Source organism: Nuphar pumila, chromosome 8 (genome assembly GCF_984573655.1).
Source record: "Nuphar pumila chromosome 8, dmNupPumi1.hap1.1, whole genome shotgun sequence".
Taxonomy (NCBI): Eukaryota; Viridiplantae; Streptophyta; class Magnoliopsida; order Nymphaeales; family Nymphaeaceae; genus Nuphar; species Nuphar pumila.
In genome coordinates this window covers 123,616,641-123,637,600 of record NC_143256.1, presented here as the reverse complement: position 1 = coordinate 123,637,600, position 20,960 = coordinate 123,616,641, and the positions used below count along the sequence as shown (strand labels likewise).

Below are 20,960 nucleotides of genomic sequence, written 5' to 3'. Positions count from 1 at the left end.
GCCCGAGTGCGTGCATGCGTATGTGTGCACGCTCATGTTGGAGAGATTTTTGTCTGATTTCTCAAAGATGACAGAACTGATGCATAATTGTGTCAAAACACACCCCGGCAGTGGATAGCCATGTGGTCAGCAGGGTCCTGTGTCAAACTAAAGGCACAAGATTGAATCTCTCTGGTGCATAGGAGCAGCCGTTGCTTTATCTCAGTTGGGGCATGTAAGGCTGGGTGATCGCATCCTCAACCCCGAGGCAGGCTCATTAAATGACTTGGTTCTGGGTGAGGGTTTTCCTTTGTTCTAAAACAAAAAAAAAAATTGTGTCGAAACACAAAACACAGATTTCGAACACTTCCAAGTATAAAGTGGCTTGATTAAAAAAACAAAAAAAAAAGGTTCATCATGCATCGACAACAGTTTCAGCTTTCATATAAATGCAGCTGCAAAGGAGTCTTCACCTTTTTCTTTCTTATTTCCTTTGCTAGTATAAAAGTCTAATTGAGAAAAAAGGGTAATTTACATATGGTCAGGTTTTAAATATTTAAGATAAAGCCCTAACTTTTTAAGAAATTGCTTAGATGACTGGTTGAGTTACTCTTTGATTCACATAACTGTAGGTAAGTATTGAAATGACAGTTTTTAACTTTTTTTTTTAATGATCGGATGTCAATTTATAGCTTCTTATTTCTCTAAATATGATGAAGGGCAAATGAGTAATTTCAAACAGTAAAAGCATCATACACAGTCAACCAAGGAATGCCAAAAAAAGTGAAGCATTTTCTTTAAATATTTGAAACTTGAGATGGTGAGCACCCATATGTAAACTACCCTGAAACAAGAAGTCTATAGATGCAAGTATGCTAGTGAATTGTTTTCATCGACTTTGCTCCATGCCTCACTTGGCCAGCTAAGTGGATTCTACTTTACAAGGACAGCTAACAAATCTCACAATGCACTGTATTTAAGGGCTTCAAGTAGAGCTGGTAAACGAGCCAAATGAAGCTAACAGAGGGTGTTCAAGCTCAGCTCATTCTTGTGGTGAGTCAAACTGAACTAGAGCTCATGCCAAGCCCAAGTTAAACGAGTCAAGCTTGAGCTGACTTATTTACAAAGAAATACATTTTTTAAAAATTAAAAATAATAGAATTTGGACTCTAGACCAACTAGGAAAAGCTCAAATTGTCCTATTTACAAAATAAATATGTTATCTCATATTGTAAGCAAGAGGATAACTTATTGGTTATAACCCAAACACTCGACATTTGTGTTGGGATTGCCAAGTCTATTTCACAAGTTAGAATGAGCTCTTTATGAGCTAAACCATGAGCACCTCATCTCATTTACCAGCCCTTGTCTTAAGTGAGCCAATTCATGCCAATTAAGGACAATTCACATTTTTTCATTTTAAATACTTGATTGGATGCTTTATTCACCTACCTTGTCTGTCGCCAAAAACAGGTAGAAGAAGAAATTTGAATAAGACCTTGATTATGCTCATGAATTATTGTTTTGGTATTGTATGTGATTGTGACTTAGGCAAGATTTTATTTTGGTATTTACCTATTTTGGTTACAGAATGTACTCATTTGAAATTGTATATAAGTAGTGTCAATTTGGACAAAACAAAGACAACTTTAGAGCTATAGATATATTGCAATTTATTGTCTCATATATCAAGTTAGGAGTATAAGCTTGAGTGAGTTGAATTGATTCTGTATATCTTATTTCTTTTTTATGGTATGGTCTTTTGAAGTTGAAGCCTTTAAGAGATAAACCTACTATATTACCAATATGAGAAAGCATGCCACACACATACAGTAGATTTGACATTGTCTCCCTATGTCGGTTAGACAATTTGATATGCACAAAGGCAAACAGCGCTATGGAGAAGCAATGGTTGTCATGGGACTTTACCTTCAAGGCCAATGGGAAAGAATCAGGAAATCGAGTTGGGGAAGGCTACGGGCAGGGTGCAGGCATGGAAGCCACAGCACTCCTAGCTCAATGGGAGATCAGTACCAGGTCATACTGTACATAACTGACCATCAATTTTCCTTTTTTTTCCCAAAATTTATCCCCGATTCGGGTGGTGCAGCTAAGAAGAGATTGAGGCTCAGCTCTATGGCCCACCCCCAAACAGTTAAAACCCCTCAGCCACCCGCTTTGCCCACCAGGGTGCCCGAAGCTTTGACCATAAAGACAAGGGATGCACACACCGGATATCAAACTTGCGACATCCTTCAACTTGAATGCTCTAAGCTGATCAACCTAGCCAGATTTGTGGAGGCCATGTTAGCAACGGATTATCCAATCTCGGCCGCACCTCACTTGAACTATGCATCTCACTTGGAAAACCGTGAGGGCCGAGCTCACACACATCTCCATCAAGTGAAATGAAAGGTGGAGATTGATTCGACTGAATAAAATGAAAGGAATCGATTATATACAATATGACCTGATCTACTATCAGTTAATGCCGGTCACAACGACTTCAGGGTGCACATACGCATGTCAGTGCACCTATTCGTATAAAACTCATATGTTCTTTCTTTTCCATTCAGGTCCATAGGAACTAATTGAATGTGAAAGATCTATTGACCAGTGGAAACACCTGCAACAACAACAACTACGCCTTCAGCCCAAAACAATTGGGGTCGGCGATATGAACCAACAAAGAAAATCATTTTGGGTCTTCCACATGAATCCTTCTCCTCCAATCATTTCTTATCCAATGCCATGTCCTCGGTGAGGTTCAAAGCATTCATATCATTTCATATCTCCATCCAAGTCTTCCTAGGCCTACCCCGACCTCTTTTAACTTATATATTTTTTCATTTATCCATCCTTCTAACTAAAGCATCATTAGGCCTTCGCCTAATATGTCCAAACCACCGTAAACGATTCTCTCTCATCTTATTTCCAATGGGTGCAATGCCTACCTTCTTACGTATCGCCTCGTTTCGAATCTTATCTTTTATTGTATTTTCACACATCCATCTAAGCATACGCATCTCAGTTACACTCATTTTTTGAATATGATGTCTCTTGGTAGCTCAACATTTTGTACCATATAATAAAGCGAGCCTAATAGTCGTCCTATAAAACTTTTCCTTCAACCGCAATGGCATTCTAAGATCGCACAACACTCCAGTTGCACTTTTTCATTTCATCCACCCAACCTTTATCTTATGATTTACATCTTCATCAATTTCTCCATACTTTTGAATGATAGATCCCAAATATTTGAAACAATCATCCACCGGTATTTATTGCTCACCAAACTTTACTACACTCTCATCACTACTTCGTTGCTTACTAAACCGACATTCCATATATTTTGTCTTACTCTTACTCAACTTAAAGCCTCTTGCTTCCAATGTCTGTCTTCATAATTCTAACTTAGCATTAACCCCAACTCTAGACTCATCAATCAAAACAATATCATCAGCAAACAACATACACCACGGCACATTTTCTTGAATTGATCTCGTAAGCTCATTCATCACTATAGCAAATAGGAAAGGGCTTAAAGCAGATCCTTGATGTAACCCAACCATTATAAGAAAATTGATTGTCACCCCTCCACAAGTACGGACATTGGTTACTACTCCTTCATACATATCTTTAATTATACTAATATACTTGAGAGAAACACATTTCTTCATCATTGTCCACCAGAGAACATCCCTAGGTACTCTATCGTATGCTTTCTCCAAATCAATAAAAACCATATGCAAATCTTTGTTCCTCTCTTTATTTCTCTCAATAAGTTGTCTAAGAAGATGAGTACTCTTCCTCCACTCATTAGGCATTTTATTTGTCCGCCAAATCTTGTTAATAAGATTCTTGCAGCTTCAGACTAAATCTGTATTTGATGTGAGAAGCACCTTGAACCTCAGTGAAGGACCTTATCCTGTCTCATTTCAACTCCATCCAAGCAAGAGAGAGAGAGAGAGCACAACTTTGTGCTTCCACCAACAAAATCCCACGTTCCAAAAAAAATCCATCTGCTTCCCATTAAAGGAGAAACTCAGCATGACACACAAGTCTCAAGTGTCACCAAAGCATAACATATTATAGAAACTGTATCACCTGTATAATCGATGGAAAATCTGCTTTACAGCCTCTATAGTCTCATTTCTAGAACATAACTTCTATAGTAGAGCCTTGCAACTAGAAATCTGCATACATACAATGCCCGACATCAACTAAAAACATGCACTTGACGATCCGAAAATGAAGCTTGCATAAGGTTGAATGCTGAATCCATGAACTGCACCAAGAAGAAAATGAGAAAAATCATTACTTTCTCAAGGAGGCAAAAAACTGATGCAAACTAAAGTCATAAGCGTCTACCTGAAGCATGAAAGAAATTCACAAATTGAACTGAAAACCGAGCGAACCACAGCTGATAATATAATTATCCACATATATAAGAATAGCGATTGCGTCCACCACACGCAGTCTTCACGTAAAGGTGAAGATGCATAAAAATGACCAGCCAATGAAACTATGAACTCGTATCAGTAGCCAATTACAGCACAAATGCAAGTTTGTTGTGATTTCTTGAATCACTTCAAAAATAATGTGGCTTTGGATGTTGCTTCGTGACCTTGTAATTTATATGATTGCACTCACTGATCCATTGTGATTACAGAAGGATTTTACTATTTTCCATATTGTGGGATTATACATGTTAACTATTATGGAATTAATCAAGAAATATATATATGCCATTAGAATGACTACTAGATCAAAGATTGTTTTGTCATAATAAAATTCTTGAAATATAACATCAAATTGAACCATGTATATAGAAACAAATAAAAAAGTGAAACTGTCACATACAACTACGAAATATGGGATGTGGATATTTTCATGGAGTTTTTTTTTCTCATAAAAAAAGAGACTTAGATTAAGGAAGCAAGAACATTGCCACACAATCAGACTGATTTTGAATGTCAATCCAGTATCATGGAACCAAAAAATCCAATAATACATACAAAGCCCTTCATGCAACTTATCTGGCGCATGGTTGCAAAAATGGATTTAAAGACCAGATTAATAGGAAAAACAATATAGACTAAAGAGCAAGATATTGACCGGCTCTTGCTGTGGTTATGTATTTTTCAAAATCAAGTATGAGTTCACCATTTGGACAGTCTACTGTTCAAAGGATATGGCATAATTGTCTCCCGTCAGTCTTCAAAAAGTATAAAGCACATTTATGCTGGCATGAGAGAATATTTTCTCTATTTTCTGAACACAAATCCAGTTTGCCCAAGACCATTCAATTTATATCTTCTGCATATTACCAAATTAATTTATTGATAACCTCCTAGGAGCTAACTATGACAATAAATGAGTGATTACAGGTCCTTCAAGCTGAAGGTGAGTTCTTGACATTTTCTTCATGCCATTAGTGACCGACCTAATTTTAGAAGGAAGCTAAGAAAGTAGTTCGAAACGTGAGGGATAAGGTATATAAGAAAGTTTATGACAAGTTGGATACCAAAGAGGAAGCAAAGATGAGAGATAGGAAATCGAGGGATCTGGGTATGGTTAGATGCATCAAAGATGAAACTCAAAGGGTTTTAGTCAAAGAGGAGGAGATTAAAGAGAGATGGAAAGATTATTTTGATAAGCTTTTTAATGGAAGTCATGCTCAGGATCTTGGAGACTTCTTAATTCCTTCTCATGAGATGAATCGTGACTTCATGCGCAAGATTCAAAAGAAAGAAATTGCGGATGCTTTAAAGAAAATAAAATCAAGAAAGTCAGTTGGACCAGATGGTATACCTATCGAGGCTTGGAAATGCTTGGGTGAGAATGGTTTATAATGGTTGACAAATCTTTTTAACAAGATTTGGTGGACAAATAAGATGCCTAAGGAGTGGAGGAAGAGTACTTTGGTGCCTCTATATAAGAATAAGGGTGACATACAAGATTGCACAAACTATCGTGGTATAAAACTTATGAGTTATACTATGAAACTTTGGGAGAGGGTGATTGAGCATAACTTGAAGAAGGTTGTCATGATATCGGAGAATCAATTTGGTTTTATGCCCGGAAGATCAACTATGGAAGCTATACATCTTCTTAGACAAATTATTGAGAGATATAAAGAGAGGAACAAAGATTTGCATATGGTTTTTATTGATTTAGAGAAGGCATACGATAGAGTACCTAGGGATGTTCTCTGGTGGACAATGATGAAGAAAGGTGTTTCTCTCAAGTACATTAGTATAATTAAAGATATGTACAAAGGAGTGGTAACCAATATCCGCACTTGTGGAGGGGTGACAAACAATTTTTCTATAACAATTGGGTTACATTAAAGATCTACATTAAGCCCTTTCCTATTTGCTATAGTGATGGATGAGCTTACGAAATCAATTCAAGAAAATGTGTCGTGGTGTATGTTGTTTGCTGATAATATTGTTTTGATTGATGAGTCTAGAGTTGGGGTTAATGCTAAGTTAGAATTATGGAGACAGACATTGGAAGCAAGAGGTTTTACGTTGAGTAAGAGTAAGACAGAATATATGGAATGTCGGTTTAGTAAGCAACGCAGTAGTGACGAGAGTGTAGTGAAGCTTGGCGAGCAAGAAATATCGGTGGATAACTATTTCAAATATTTGGGATCTATCATTCGAAATGATGAAGAAATTGATGGAGATGTAAACCATAGGATAAAGGTTGGGTGGATGAAATGGAAAAGTGCAACTGGAGTGTTGTGCGATCGTAGAATGCCATTGCGGTTGAAGGGAAAGTTGTAATGAAAAGAGGCGGAAGCACCAATGGAGTAAAAAACACTCTTTAAGAGTGACCTCAAGAGCCAAGAACACAAACACTAAAAGTGCACACACAAAACTCTCAAAAGTAGAAAATGACCTAAAGTCATAAGTTGGATTTATTGAAGAAAGGAAGAGAAGGGTGAAAAACCCAATGCTTACAAGAGGAGAATACCTCCTCTATTTATAGAGGAGGGAGACTAAAGGAAGGGACCACAAGGGGCTCCCATGTAGTCGTTGGGAGCCCCAACGGTCATAAATCTGACCGTTGGGGCCCCAACGACTACAAGTGTGGGGCCCTTGTGGTCTTACAAAAAGGAGAAAATAAAAAAAGAAAAAAGAGAAAAAGAAAAAGTTACATTGTGGTTTTACAAGAATACCCCTATCGGGTATTTCAATAAAAGGGAAACTGTATATATATATATATACATATATGTATATATATACTTATATATGTACGAATGTATATATATATACATATTTTAACATGCCCCCTCAAACTTTACGGGGAGAAGACCGAAAGTTTGCTAAGAAGAAACATAAATCGTGGAGTTGGGAGCGCCTTGGTGAAGAAGTCAGCTAGTTGATACTCTGAAGTAACATATGGTAATGAGATAGTCCCTCTGAGATATTCGTCTCGAACTATGTCACACGGACTCGGCTCCAAGGTCGCCGCACCCGCGTCGACACGCACCGACACGGGTGCGGCTCGGACTCGGTCAACCCGACCCTGGGTGTGGTCAACGCACCCAAGGTCATTTTGGTCCATTTTTTTGGAAAAAAAATTTTGAATTTTTTTTTTTTAAATTTTCTGGGCTACAACTGTAAGGAAAAAAACCCATCACAACTAAAAAACCTGTACACTTTCAAGTTTTAAGTACAGAATGGGCACAACTCAAGTTTTTGTGGTTTTTTCCTGTATGAAGAAAGTGAATTATTACAGTGTATGAAGAAAGTGCCCAAAAGTGAATTATTCCTGTATGAAGAAAGTGTACAGAATGCCTTCACAACTCATCACCTGTCCCCTAATGGGCACAACTTTGACCGAGTCTTATATATATATTTATATATATATATATATATATTTAATATATATATATATAGCCGAGTCCCCGTGTCCAAAATTTTTGAAATTGCGCCGCACCCGTGTCGCACCCGCACCCGCACCCATGTGACATAGGTCTCGAACATAATGGCAATCAATTTCGATATGTTTGGTCCGCTCATGAAAAGTGTGATTGCTGGCAATGTATATCGCACTTTTGTTATCACAGCAGAGCTTGGTGGGAGTGGAAATGGGGACGCCCATGTCACCAAGGAGACTCCTGAGCCATACGATTTCCATAGTTGTCATTGCCATGGCCCGATATTCAGCTTCAGTGGATGACAGTGAAACCTTCTGCTGCTTCTTGCATCTCCACGAAATGAGAGATTCACCTAAAAAATACAAAGACCCGTTATTGAGATACGATCATTGGGATTTCCTCCCCAGTCAGCATCAGTAAAAGCAGTTAAGTCAAGAGATGAGGAAGAGGATAAGAAGAGTCCCTTGGATATAGTATTTTTGATGTATCACAACAATTCTCATTACAGTCGCCATATGAACCGAAGTAGGTGCATGTTGAAACTGGCTTGCTGCATGAACCGCATGAGCTATATCTGGACGTGTGATGGATAGATAGGTGAGAGATCCGATTAATTGACGGTAGGGGGTTGGATCCTCAAGAAGAACATCATCTTCAAGTCTCAGTTTCGCATTAATAACTTTGGGAGTCACAACTTTCTTTTCATCAGATATTCCTGATTTGGTACAAATTTCTGCAGCTAATTTCATTTGAGATAGGATGTATCCTCGTGCGGAATAAGCCACTTCAATTCCTAAAAAATATCTCAAATATCCAAGATCAGACATATCAAAAGTTTCTTTTAACATAGACTTTACATCATTTACTCCCTTTTTGTCGTTCCCAGTGATGATCATATCATCAACATACAGCAGAAGCATAATAATGGAGTCACTTGTCCTTTTAATAAAAAGAGCAGTGTTAGTATAGCAAGAAGAAAATCCTAAATTGATTAATACATTACTAAACCTATCATACCAAGCTTTAGGAGCTTGCTTAAGTCCATATAAAGCTTTTTTTAATTTCAAAATTTTTCCATTTAAATTCATACCTGGAGGCTGTTCCATATAAACTTCTTCATTTAAATTACCATTCAAAAAAGCATTTTTGACATCAAGTTGAAAGATTGGCCATTTTTTAAAAGAGGCTATAGCAATAAGAGCTCGAACACTAGTCATTCGAGCAACTGGGGCAAAAGTTTCATCATAATCTACCCCATACTCTTGGGCATATCCTTTGGCTACCAACCTAGCCTTATATCTTTCTAATGAACCATCACTCTTAGTTTTTACTTTAAAAACCCATTTACATCCAATGGGTTTCTTGCCATTGGGAGGATCAATGATTTCCCAAGTTTGCGCCCTTTTAAGAGCATTAAGTTCTAGTTTCATAGCTTCATTCCAATGAGCATATTGTTTAGCATCATTGTAATGATATGGTTCATGAAAGGAGTGAAAAGCAAGTAGGCATGCTCGAAAGTTAGGAGAAAAAGAATCATAAGAAACAAATCTATTGGGTATTTTGGAAATTCGATTTGATTTTCTTTGAGAGGTCTCTTTGATTGACTCACTTTGAGAGAATTTTTCAAGGGCACAAGGAGGATTTCTTTCATTCCTTCTAGAGTAGACTTGTATTTGTCTTGAAACATTTTCTTCTAAGTTTTAATCATCATTTGGATGTTCAATATGATCTTCACTAAGGGGTTCACTAGGATCAATATGATCATCTATGATGTTTTCTTGAGGCAATAAGTCAAATAAAAAAGAATAATCAATATTTTCATTTGGTTGGTGCAAAAAACCATTTTCTTCTTCTAGGAATGTGACATCTTTTGAGATATAAAGTTTGTTTTTGAGTATGTCAAAACATCTATAACCTTTTTGTTTTTTGCCATATCCCAAGAAAATACATTCAATAGCCCTAGGAGAAAGTTTATCATTTTTGTGAGTTAGAACAAAGGATTTACATCCAAAAATCCTTAGTCTTTTATAATCGGGAGACATATTGTAAAGTTTTTCAAATGGAGAAAGATTTTTCAAAGAGGATGAAGAGGTTCTATTGATAAGATACGTTGAGGTTAGAACTGCTTCGGCCCAAAAGGATTTTGGGATATTTTTTGAAATTAATAACGTTCTTGTAGTTTCTATTATGTGTCTATGCTTTCTTTCCGGAAGACTATTTTGTTGTGGAGTGTTGGGACAAGAACGTTGATGACAAATTTCATTTTCTTTTAAATAGCTTTGAAAATCATTGGACATATATTCACCTCCCGAATCGGACCTAAGAATAGATAGATTTCCCAAAAATTGATTTTTAACTATTGCATGGAATTCTTTAAAGGAGAAAACTTCGGATTTGCGACTTAGGAAGTAAATCCACGTGAATCGAGTGAAGTCATCAATAAAGACCCCATAATACGAAAATCCTCCTTTAGACAAAATAGGGGAAGGTCCCCACACATCGGAATGAACAAGTTCAAATGGCCGAGTGGTAAAGTAACTTCTTTGAGGAAATGGAGTAGCTTTAGATTTCCCAAAAATGCAATCTTTACAAGTCATGTGATTGTCTTTACAAGTATTGTTCAAAAACGGGAAAAGAGACATTTTTACAAAATTTGGATGACCAAGTCTCTCATGCCAAATTCCAATACTTTTGTCATTTACAAGATTGCAAGATGACTTAGATGGAAGACTCAAAAAGTCCATAAAATAGAGATCACCCATTTTATGGTCTTGCCCAATCAGCTTCCCTGATTGGCGATCCTGCACGGTGCAATCTTTAAGTGAGAAAGAGACTTGACATCCATGATCGGTGATTTGAGAAACGAAAAAAAGATTTAAATTAATTTTTGGAATGATTCTTACTTTAGGAATGAAAAAATTTTGAGAATTTTTAAAATCAAGCGTTCCAATACTTTCAATTTTCAATGATGTTCCATCGGAACGTTGAAACATAAGAGGATATGGGTTCGAAAAAAACATTTGAAAGAGAGTTTTTATGAGATGTCATATGAAAAGAAACACCGGAGTCTAGTATCCACATACCTGGAAGTGATGAAGAATAGGTGATGGCGGCTCCGGATGTTGAGGAAGAAGTCTTGAGAAGATGTTGGAGAACTTCGGAGATATGATTAAGAGTCTCTTTGATATCTCCCTCTTTGGCACTTTCTTCTTCCTTCTTTGGAGAATTTTCTCCAACCGCGGCTACTTTTCCTTTAAGTTTGGGACAAACCGGTCTAATGTGTCCCAGTTCATTACAATAATGACATATTATTCTCTTTCTAGGCCCATTACTATTTTTGTTAAAGTGAGGAGGTCTATAGGCTTTAACATTTGATCTGGGCCTAGTAACGGCCAAAACTTCATCATTCTTAATGCTTAAGCCAAGCCGAGTTTCCTCTTGGCATATTTCGGCGAGGGTGTCTTCAATAGGTAGGGCTTTGCTTCTATGGAGAAGAGATGCCCTAACTTATTCAAATTCCGGGCGAAGACCATGAAGAAATTGAAAGAAGTGCTCCTTTTCAATTTGTTCCCTTCTTAATTCAATATCTTCCGGAGCCACTCATTTAGGCTCAAGAAGAGCAAGTTCATCCCAAAGAGGGGTTAGAGAGCTAAAATAGTCCCGGACACTCATATCCATTTGTTTGGTGGAACGGATTTTTTCTTGACAAAAAAATTGTCGAGCAAGATCCTTTTGGGTATACATACCCTTAAGGAAAAACCATGCCTCATTGGCCCTTCTAAATTTGGCAATATTAGCACAATTTTTAAGGTAAAAATTGTTCATAAACCATGCCAAAATTTTGGCATGGTTACTTTCCCAATCCTCAACTTTGGATTGATGGTCATTGATAGCTTTGATGCGTTCATCGCCATCTAAAGCTTTTTCAACCTCATTTTCGATTTTAGTGAGAACAAGAGAGGGTTCCGAAGTAGTTCCCATAACAAAACCCCAAAGTTTCTTACCTCATAGATGATTTTTCATCGCGGAGGCCCACATGAGATAGTTGGACCCATTTAGCTTAAAAGAAAGCTCCAGTTTAGAATCACGTTCCATCGGCACCAAATCCTTCCTTTCTTCTTAAAATTTGAGAGGCACACGCTCCAAGATAATAAAGAGAAGCCCAATCACCAACCGAGCTCTGATACCATGTAATGAAAAGAGGCGGAAGCACCAATGGAGTAATAAGCACTCTTTAAGAGTGACCTCAAGAGCCAAGAACACAAACACTAAAAGTGCACACACAAAACTCTCAAAAGTAGAAAATGACCTAAAGTCATAAGTTGGATTTATTGAAGAAAGGAAGAGAAGGGTGAAAAACCCAATGCTTACAAGAAGAGAATACCTCCTCTATTTATAGAGGAGGGAGACTAAAGGAAGGGACCACAAGGGGCTCCCATGTAGTCATTGGGAGCCCCAACGGTTATAAATCTGACCGTTGGGGCCCCAACGACTACAAGTGTGGGGCCCTTGTGGTCTTACAAAAAGGAGAAAATAAAAAAAGGAAAAAAGGAAAAAGAAAAAAAGAAAAAAGTAAAAAAGAAAAAGTTACATTGTGGTTTTACAAGAATACCCCTATCGGGTATTTCAATAAAAGGGAAACTGTATATATATATACATATATGTATATATATACTTATATATATGAATGTATATATATAAGTATATGTATATATATATACATATTTTAACAAAAGTTTTATAGGACGACAATTAGGCCCGCTTTATTACATGGTACGGAATGTTGGGCGGCCAAGAGACATCATATTCAAAAAATGAGTGTAGCTGAGATGCGTATGCTTCGATGGATGTGTGGAAATACAATAAAAGATAAAATTTGAAACAAGGAGATACGTAAGAAGGTAGGCGTTGCATCCATTGAAAATAAGATGAGAGAAAATCGTTTACGGTGGTTTGGACATATTCGGTGAAGGCCTAACGATGCTCCAGTTAGAAGGATGGACAAATGAAAAAATATATTAGTCAAAAGAGGTCGAGGTAGGCCTAAGAAGACTTGGATGGAGATGATAGGAAAGGATATGAATGCTTTGAACCTCACCGAGGACATGGCATTGGATAGAAATGATTGGAGGAGAAGGATTCATGTGGAGGACCCAGAATGATTGTTTTTTTGGTTCATATCGCCGACCCCAATTGTTTTGGGATGAAGGCGTAGTTGTTGTTGTTGTTGTATTGAAAAAATCCAAAGAATTCATCTAATTTAACTCTTGGTTATAGACTCTGAATTGATTTATCCGAAATTGTGAAAAGAGAGCACATGAACAATTACTCTTTACAGTGGCCTCCTAGAGAACTCCTTTGATGAAAGAAAGCAACAGGCAAAAATGTTTTGGACTAGGATCAAAAGTCTTTTTCAAGATGAAAGTTAACTTTTACATGAATAAATGTATGTAAAAATGCAACAAACTACATACTAGTCATGTACGTAAAAATGCAACAAAGAAAGAACCCAGATTCTCTCTGGTTCTCCAAATCACAAGAATTGAAAGCCTTCTTTTTGTGAAACATACCTCTCCAAAACCGTGAATTCTAACAAGCCAAAACATTTAGGGCATGTTTGCAACCACCCTCAAGAGAATCACTGTCTCAGGCTGTTAAGAAAGCCGTTCTTAACCTCTTATAAGAGAATGATTCTCACTTGAGATAGCAGATGTGAGATGACCATCTCCCTGAGAAAGGGAGTCACAAGTTCAGTTCAATATAATATATATATTATAATATTATATATAATAAAATATACAATGTGTACATATGATATACTAGATTACATCATTTGTACAATTCTTCAATCTGGAAGAACATTCCACTCAAGTAAAAGAAAAAGCATGTAGTAAGGCGTATAAAACAAATTTTACCTTTCCCATGACTTTCAATTCTCGTCCAACAGGCTCCATGAATTTAAAGCTAACATTTATAGGCCATACCTGTAAAATAGTAAGAAGTTTACTGACAAGGAAAACATACATAGAAGAAAGTGAGACGAAACACCACATGGTTTATTCATTTTGAGAAAAAAAAAACAAAACAAGAGGATGTTGGCATAGGAACAGAAATATTGATACAGGTGAACCATACAGTTGCAGAGGGCCACAAAAGTGGCAGTAAAATTTCCTTTTAACTGGTAAGGAACTAGTTATAAAAATAAGAATGACAAGAAAATCAACTGTCTCCAGCCACAATTAGTAAAGAAATAGGGAAAGGAGGAAAAGGGCAAGAGGGAGGATTCAAATGCGAATGAGATTATGTCTTGGGATTTTACATGACGGTTTGTGTGTGTGCATGTGTACACACGCATACACCTGCATGCAGTACATAAGCATGATGTTGATGAATAGATATCAATCGTCAGATCTCACCTTTGACTCAAAATGGCTTCTCCAAGAATGCCCTCAACACATACAAAGGAAATGATAAACCAGGAAGAAAGAACAAATAACAAAAGAACAAATAACAACTATCACAAATGGCAACAGTACCAAGAGATTCAAGGTGGTCCACAGCAGATATTTTTCAGGGAATTCTTTGTTTGTATTGCAATTAAAGAAACCTGTATCATTTCATTATAGTTCTGGACATCATTAATGAGAATGATTAATAATAGAAACCAGGAGGCCTTTTTCTTCTCCTTTTGTTATTTGATGGACTGTATAACTTATTATACCCTTGAAGTAATACCTGGTGTTTATGGTTTATTTATTATTTGCAGGTTTATGTATGGTAGGGATTGCCACTTAATTTCTTTTGCATATCTTCATGAATATGTGGTCAAGTAGTGGTCAAGTAGGTGTTATTGTACAGTATATTCCATCATTAGGTTTCTTGGTGTTGAATTCTTTTTGCTCATATATGTTCTTTTCTTCCTTTGTGAACAAGTGGATTTTTTAATGTTTACAAATTTTATGACTTATCCAAATTGTTTCTTTTTAAAATTTACAATTGTGTAGCCATTCAGTTTCTACCCTTATATCTTAAAAATACAGTATGGAATCATATGGTGCAGTACAATAATCCCATACCTTAAGCACTCTAGATACATGTTACACAGTTGCAAGAGTGTCCATGAACTCCAACCGCATTAGTGCCCCACCAAACATAAGCAATCATATGCATAATCCTTCAAAGAGTCTATCAATATTTTACAGTTCATGTTCTATAAAACTCCCTTGCTTAAATTTCCCTTTGGTTCCCTTAACATTTCCCTTTCTCAAATGTTCAAGTCATACCAACCATGCATGTCTTACTGCATGCCAACTTTATGAAGCACAAACCTTATTAGCAGTTATAACATTCTAGTCGATAACTTATTTCTTAAAACAACATCGATGAATTGTTCCTTCTTTCTTAAATACGGGATTGAATGTGACGGTAGAATGATAAAGTTGGTAGCAATCTAATCTGAGCATTTTCAAGAACAAATCTCATCGAGATACTATTTCCCAACTGGATCATGAAAAAGAAATAGCTAGGCAAAGATTCCTTTCCTAGCAAAATTTCCCAAGTGAGGTGGACAAAGAAACATGATCTCCAAATTGTGTTCCCACAACATTACAAGCTGTGTCACCTGGTTATGGGTGCAGGTGCGGGTGCGACATGGCAATTCCAATAAATGTGGGTACAGGGACACGGCTATATATATATATGTATATATATATATATATACCACATAAATACAAAATAAATTTAAAATAAACTGAATATAATCTAAATATATATATGATATATCTAAAATATATATTATATACTGAAAATATGAAGTTATAAACTGAAAATATAATTATAAATTATAAATTGAATACAAACTTGTATGTGTGGAGGGTAAAATGGCGTGTCCGGGTGTTGACGCATGTCGACATGGGTACAGAGGGCAAAATGGAGTGTCCGGGTACCATAGATTGCAAGTAAAATTTTGTTAATTTGGACAAAAATCTACTATTTTGATTCCTTCCAGGCCGATCTTGATTACACCTTGACCTAAGTTAAGAATAATTTCATTTGTTATCTCAAAGGCCGTGGAATAAGTGCTTCCATCAACATTAAGTAAACTTAGTATTAAAAGTTTACTTTCATTTTAGAACTCAACGAGTTAGAAGTCAACCACCCCTCTTAGTGAACCTTGTAAGTATCTTTCCCGTCAATTTATACAGAACAAAGTACCTAACATAAATCCATATGCAAAACAAATATATCTTGTTTAGATGCCAAGAAACTAGCCTCTCCATGTCAACAAATGTCACATGAAACAAATAAGAGAAAGTTGATATGCTTAAGCACTAATTACTTTCAAATGAAACATGTGAAGACAAACAAAAACCAGCTTTTAAATACTAGAGTGCAAAACAACTAGGACATACACAGAATAATACATAGCTGCATGCTAGATAGGAAATGTGTGCAGTAATCATTCTATATGTATACATTTGTACAACCTATAGAACAGATCTTGTTCAAGTAAAGTAGTATATATGACCGGTCACAAATAAGTGACAATGTGAATATCCATGATCTCATGCACATTAAGAAAGGAAAATCAGCTTCAGAATCACAGCTTCAGAAAATGCCAATGTTCTATAACAAGGATCTACCTCTAACTAACGACTAGAAGTAATCAACACATCCTTTTTTCTTTTCCATAGATTGTGTGAACCAATTTGCATGAAGATAACTTTAAAGAAACACAAAAAGTTGACATTCTATGATATGATAAATCAAGTATCCAACACTAACAACCCAAAAACAAGGGAATTTTATAAACAACAAAGTCATATGCTAAAAGATACCAAACACAAACAGTAATGACCCTTCCGACTGTAATAGACCAAATGGAAGTCCTTCACCATCATTCTTTTAACAGTACCCAGTCATGGATGCCACAGAGAGAAGCTGATGTAATGCATGTCATAGGTGGGACCTTGAAATAACCCCCGTGAAAAGCTTAAGGTTGCTTAGGGGAAATTCAAACAAGAAGTAAGAAGAAAGCATCAGTGGAGTAAAAGAAAAAGTGTGCCAGAAGCGTTTGAGAACCCCGATGAATATAACCCATGGAAGCATACTTCCAAGCCCATATGGAGGAGGGACAGCATCAAACTAAAGAACAATACGGCAGTATTAAAGGAAAACCCATAAAACTTCCAAAACCACAAAATTTCTCCATTTGTACTCCGAAAGGTCTTTCTCTTATCATCTTCCTCAATGAATCAAATCAAATGCAGAATTCCTTCATGATGGTATAAAGGAATTTACATTACAGTATCTCTGCTAATCCCGTTTATTACGATAAACGTACGCAAGCAACCACACGATGTGGCTAACATTCTGAACCAGAAATTTCAACTAATTAAACCCAAAAAAGCACACTATCTCAATCTCAATTAGCAGATAAGCATGAACCCATACAAGAAGCACCAAATTCAAACAAAAACTTTCTCAATACACGAAAAACAGAAGCACCCAACAAACAGCAAATAGTTATTACAAGTATATACGCTATGCCGAATTCTAGTTATCTAGAACCAATGTGAAAATTGCAATTGGGCAAGTGGGGCGATTGATTATAAAAAGGAAAACCTTCAAACCCAGCAATCTGATGGGTGTAACTTGACCAGGAACGATGCACTCGGGCCCCGCTGATTCCAATCGAGCTTCACTCGCCAATCCGTTCCCAACAGGATTCGAATTCTTCATAAACAAAGACACCAACATCAACAGAGAGAGACTTCGAATTCTTCATAAACAAAGATACCAACATCAACGGAGAGAAAGAGTACCTTCATCACTGCGAGGGCGTAGATGGAGTTGGGGTTCGATGTGACGCGGAGAATCGGTGTTTGGTGGATCTTTGGGAGGGGTTTCCCTGTAGGGGCTGCTCTCCACGGAGCGTCTGCTGCCAGTCTTACTGTACGCCATTGGCCGCCACCCTCCTCCTCCCTTCGTACTCCTTCCCAACAAAGTAAAACAACAACCGAAAAAACCACACTTGCTCTAAGGGCCAAGCGTGATACTTGGAAAAGTTATGAAGTGACCATTAATGCGTTTCTGTGCCACATGTGAGCAAGGAACATGCCCATTTGTACTTGGACCGGATCCTGATCCGATCCATGTTTTGACCTGCCAGGTTGAGTCTGATATACTTGAGATATACACCTTGAAGTAGGAATCAAATTGGAGAGATCCTACAATGCCTTCACTTATCTCATAATTGGTATACCTTAATTTTCATTGACAAATATCATACACGTCCATTTTCTTAAGTTTGCCTTATAAAATTAAATCTGGATTAATTAAAGACAGATGCAGTGAGAGTGTCAAAGGTGACTAAATCATGCCATCTCTCGTAAGAGAGAGAAGAGCTACAAAATTTTAACACTTCACTATGATGTCTTTTGTTGGAGTCACCCACTTACCCACTCTCATAAAGTTCTCTCTATCGGATAATACCCACTGTTTTGGAAGGAATAGTTAAGTAACTGTTATTTAATAAGGATTAAAGCTATAAAAAGGGGTGTTGATGAGAGACCCTCCTGCAGAAAATTAAAAGGAAATCATACATGATTTTCATTGCTGGGATTGAATCCTGCTCACCATCGCTGACGGTGCTTGCACTCATTGGAGGGTTGTGATCGGCTGAGGAGTCGAACATCTCAAAGTCACCGATTCAGGTTCACTTAACGATTGTTTGCAGATCGACATGGCCGCGTCACCGATTCAGGTTCACTTAACGACTGTTTGCAGATCGACATGGCCGCTTCAGGTATGCCATTGCCCTTCTCTCATGCAGGCCCCAACAATGAGTTATGGGCCCATGCTTATCTGTTGTACGATGCATTTATACCTTTTTCGATCATGATTTTCTGGCGGAACCACCATCTAAATGGCGATGCCCCTCTTACCGACGTCAATTAGGTTGGTTTCTTAAAGAAGGGAGGCACAGACGCTATATTTGGATCAGACGGGTGATCCTCTGTCATTTTTCAAGAAAGTCGTCCTCTTGAGCCGGCTGTTTCCCAAAAATGCCCAAATAAAAAAAAAACTTTTACCTCCTGTCTTAAGCGTTGATCGGGGCCGTCATTCGTCGAACCTTCCCTGTTTTTCCTCCCTTGTGGGCGTTGTAGATCTGCTACACCGTCTTGCCGATGGTGTCACCGGCCATGGCAATCGTCGACACCTCTGCAGCATGTCGGGCTGTTGAAGATGATGCCTCCCCACCATCATCGGTCATGGCCATCGGCTATAGTCAAGGTGGTGGAGGTTGCCGCATCGTTTGCCAACAAAGTCACCGGTGACCTTCCGGTTGCTAGACCATCAGAGACGGCGACGACACTCTCTGAGAAAGAGGAGAGAGAAAGTTGGAAGGAGGGTTAAGGGTTTCTGAAACCCTAATTCAAAAAAAGAGGATTTTAAAGTTTCAGGTTGGTCTATATTTGGATCTGGACCCACCCCACCTGAACTGATCCATAAGGATCAACTGGATTGAGTCTATGTTTGGGTGAGGGATCCAGTATTCTCAGAAACCCAGACCCATGTAGCTTCGAATCAGGATCGGATCCATAATTGGATCTGAATCTGACTTACCCATACTGATCCATAAAGATTCTTTGAATCAGATCTGATTCTCGGGTAAGAGACCCAAGACCCTTGTGACCCGTTTTGGTTTTGGATTTAGGTCGGGTTTGTGAAACCTGATCTGGGTTCTGGATCCATACCTGATCCATTGTGTTCTTTTGGATCGGGTCACTATTCAGATCTGAATCAGTCGACCCGTACTAACCCATAACGACTACTAGGTTGGATTCAGGTATGGAGTTGCGGGTCTCAAAACCCAAATCCAAATACCCGTGAGTCTCTAGATAGGATCCGGGTAAGCTGGATCCAGTTTTGTCTATCATAGATCCAAAATTCAATTAAAACTGGATTATATGGTTCTGGATCTAACGGCATGATAGAACCAAATTCACTGCACTGTAATAGTGCCAGAACCGTTTCAGCCAGTTCGGATTGATTCTGAACTGACTTGGGTCTCTCTGGAATCAGTTCTCAGTCATCTGAGACTGATTCACTGTTATAGGGATTAGTTCGGAATGTTACAGACCTGGTTCAATGATTTTTGAACCAATTCAGAGGTTTAACAACTAGTTCATACGGTTTTAGGACTGGTTCAAAGGGTGTTATCACCGGTTTGGGGGTTTTATAACTGGTTTATAAGGATTAAGAACTGATACAGTTAATTAATGACTGGTTCAAGCCTTTATTTCATCGGTTTATTATATTTTTTATATGGATTATTATTTTTTTTTTGTTCACGAGAATAAACATTAAGTTACAGTGTGTTAAAAGATTTATTTTGTCATGTTCATGCATTTTATTTGTAATTATGCATGCATGAATGAATGTTTGATATTGAAATCAAGGATAGTTAGATAACTTAGTGAATTCATGTTACCAAAGTAACTGAATACATATATGTTGTCAATTTTGTTCTATCATATAGTTTTATCCAATATTAATGTTGCACTTAGATTCATGAAATGATAAGTGACTCAAATGGAGTTTTATCGTGTTTGGAATTTAAGTAAGGTAAAATAAAGCAAGTGTGTTGAGATACATCGTGCATGTGTATTCAAAAGTACTATGTGTTGATGGTCTAGCTTCGCATGAGCTTTAGTTTTACCAACTATAGTCGGTAAGTGTAGTGATTACGCATGTTGGAGTTCCTACCAAAGTAGAACTCTGATGACCCCCCTCACTCACCTGAAAATAAGCATATCAAGATTCTTTTCATTTATTGTTTTTTCATCAAGTTTGCCACGTATATGCTTCCTTTGATACATGTCTTTTGCCATGCAATTTCTGGTTCTGTAATTTACTATTCTTTTTCTTGATGGATCTAATTTTAGTAGCCGAAAAGAAACTGTTCTTTTTACATTAGGGTATATGAATCTGGACTTGGTCTTAAGAAATGATGAATCTGATGCCCTGACAGATCAAAGCACTGCTCAACAAAAGAGTGCTTTTGAGAAGTGTGTTGTTTTTG

General features: G+C 37.4%; 1 protein-coding gene across 2 annotated transcripts; it reads right to left on the bottom strand.

Annotated features, from left to right (window-relative positions):
- Positions 1-3,984: 3,984 nt before the first annotated feature.
- On the bottom strand, positions 3,985-19,252 carry LOC149830555 (uncharacterized). Of its 2 annotated transcripts, XR_016433889.1 has the most exons (6): positions 18,512-19,252; positions 17,698-17,867; positions 17,498-17,608; positions 13,789-13,857; positions 13,444-13,602; positions 3,985-4,267 (listed from the first exon to the last, which is right to left on the bottom strand). XR_016433889.1 is itself a non-coding variant. In XM_090016610.1 (5 exons), the coding sequence occupies exons 1-5, from the start codon at positions 18,567-18,569 to the stop codon at positions 4,199-4,201; spliced, it is 477 nt and encodes a 158-aa protein (XP_089872736.1). In that variant the 5' UTR covers positions 18,570-19,252; the 3' UTR covers positions 3,985-4,198. The 2 variants fall into 2 exon arrangements, 1 of the variants encoding a protein (XP_089872736.1); XM_090016610.1 differs by lacking the exon at positions 13,444-13,602.
- Positions 19,253-20,960: the final 1,708 nt, after the last annotated feature.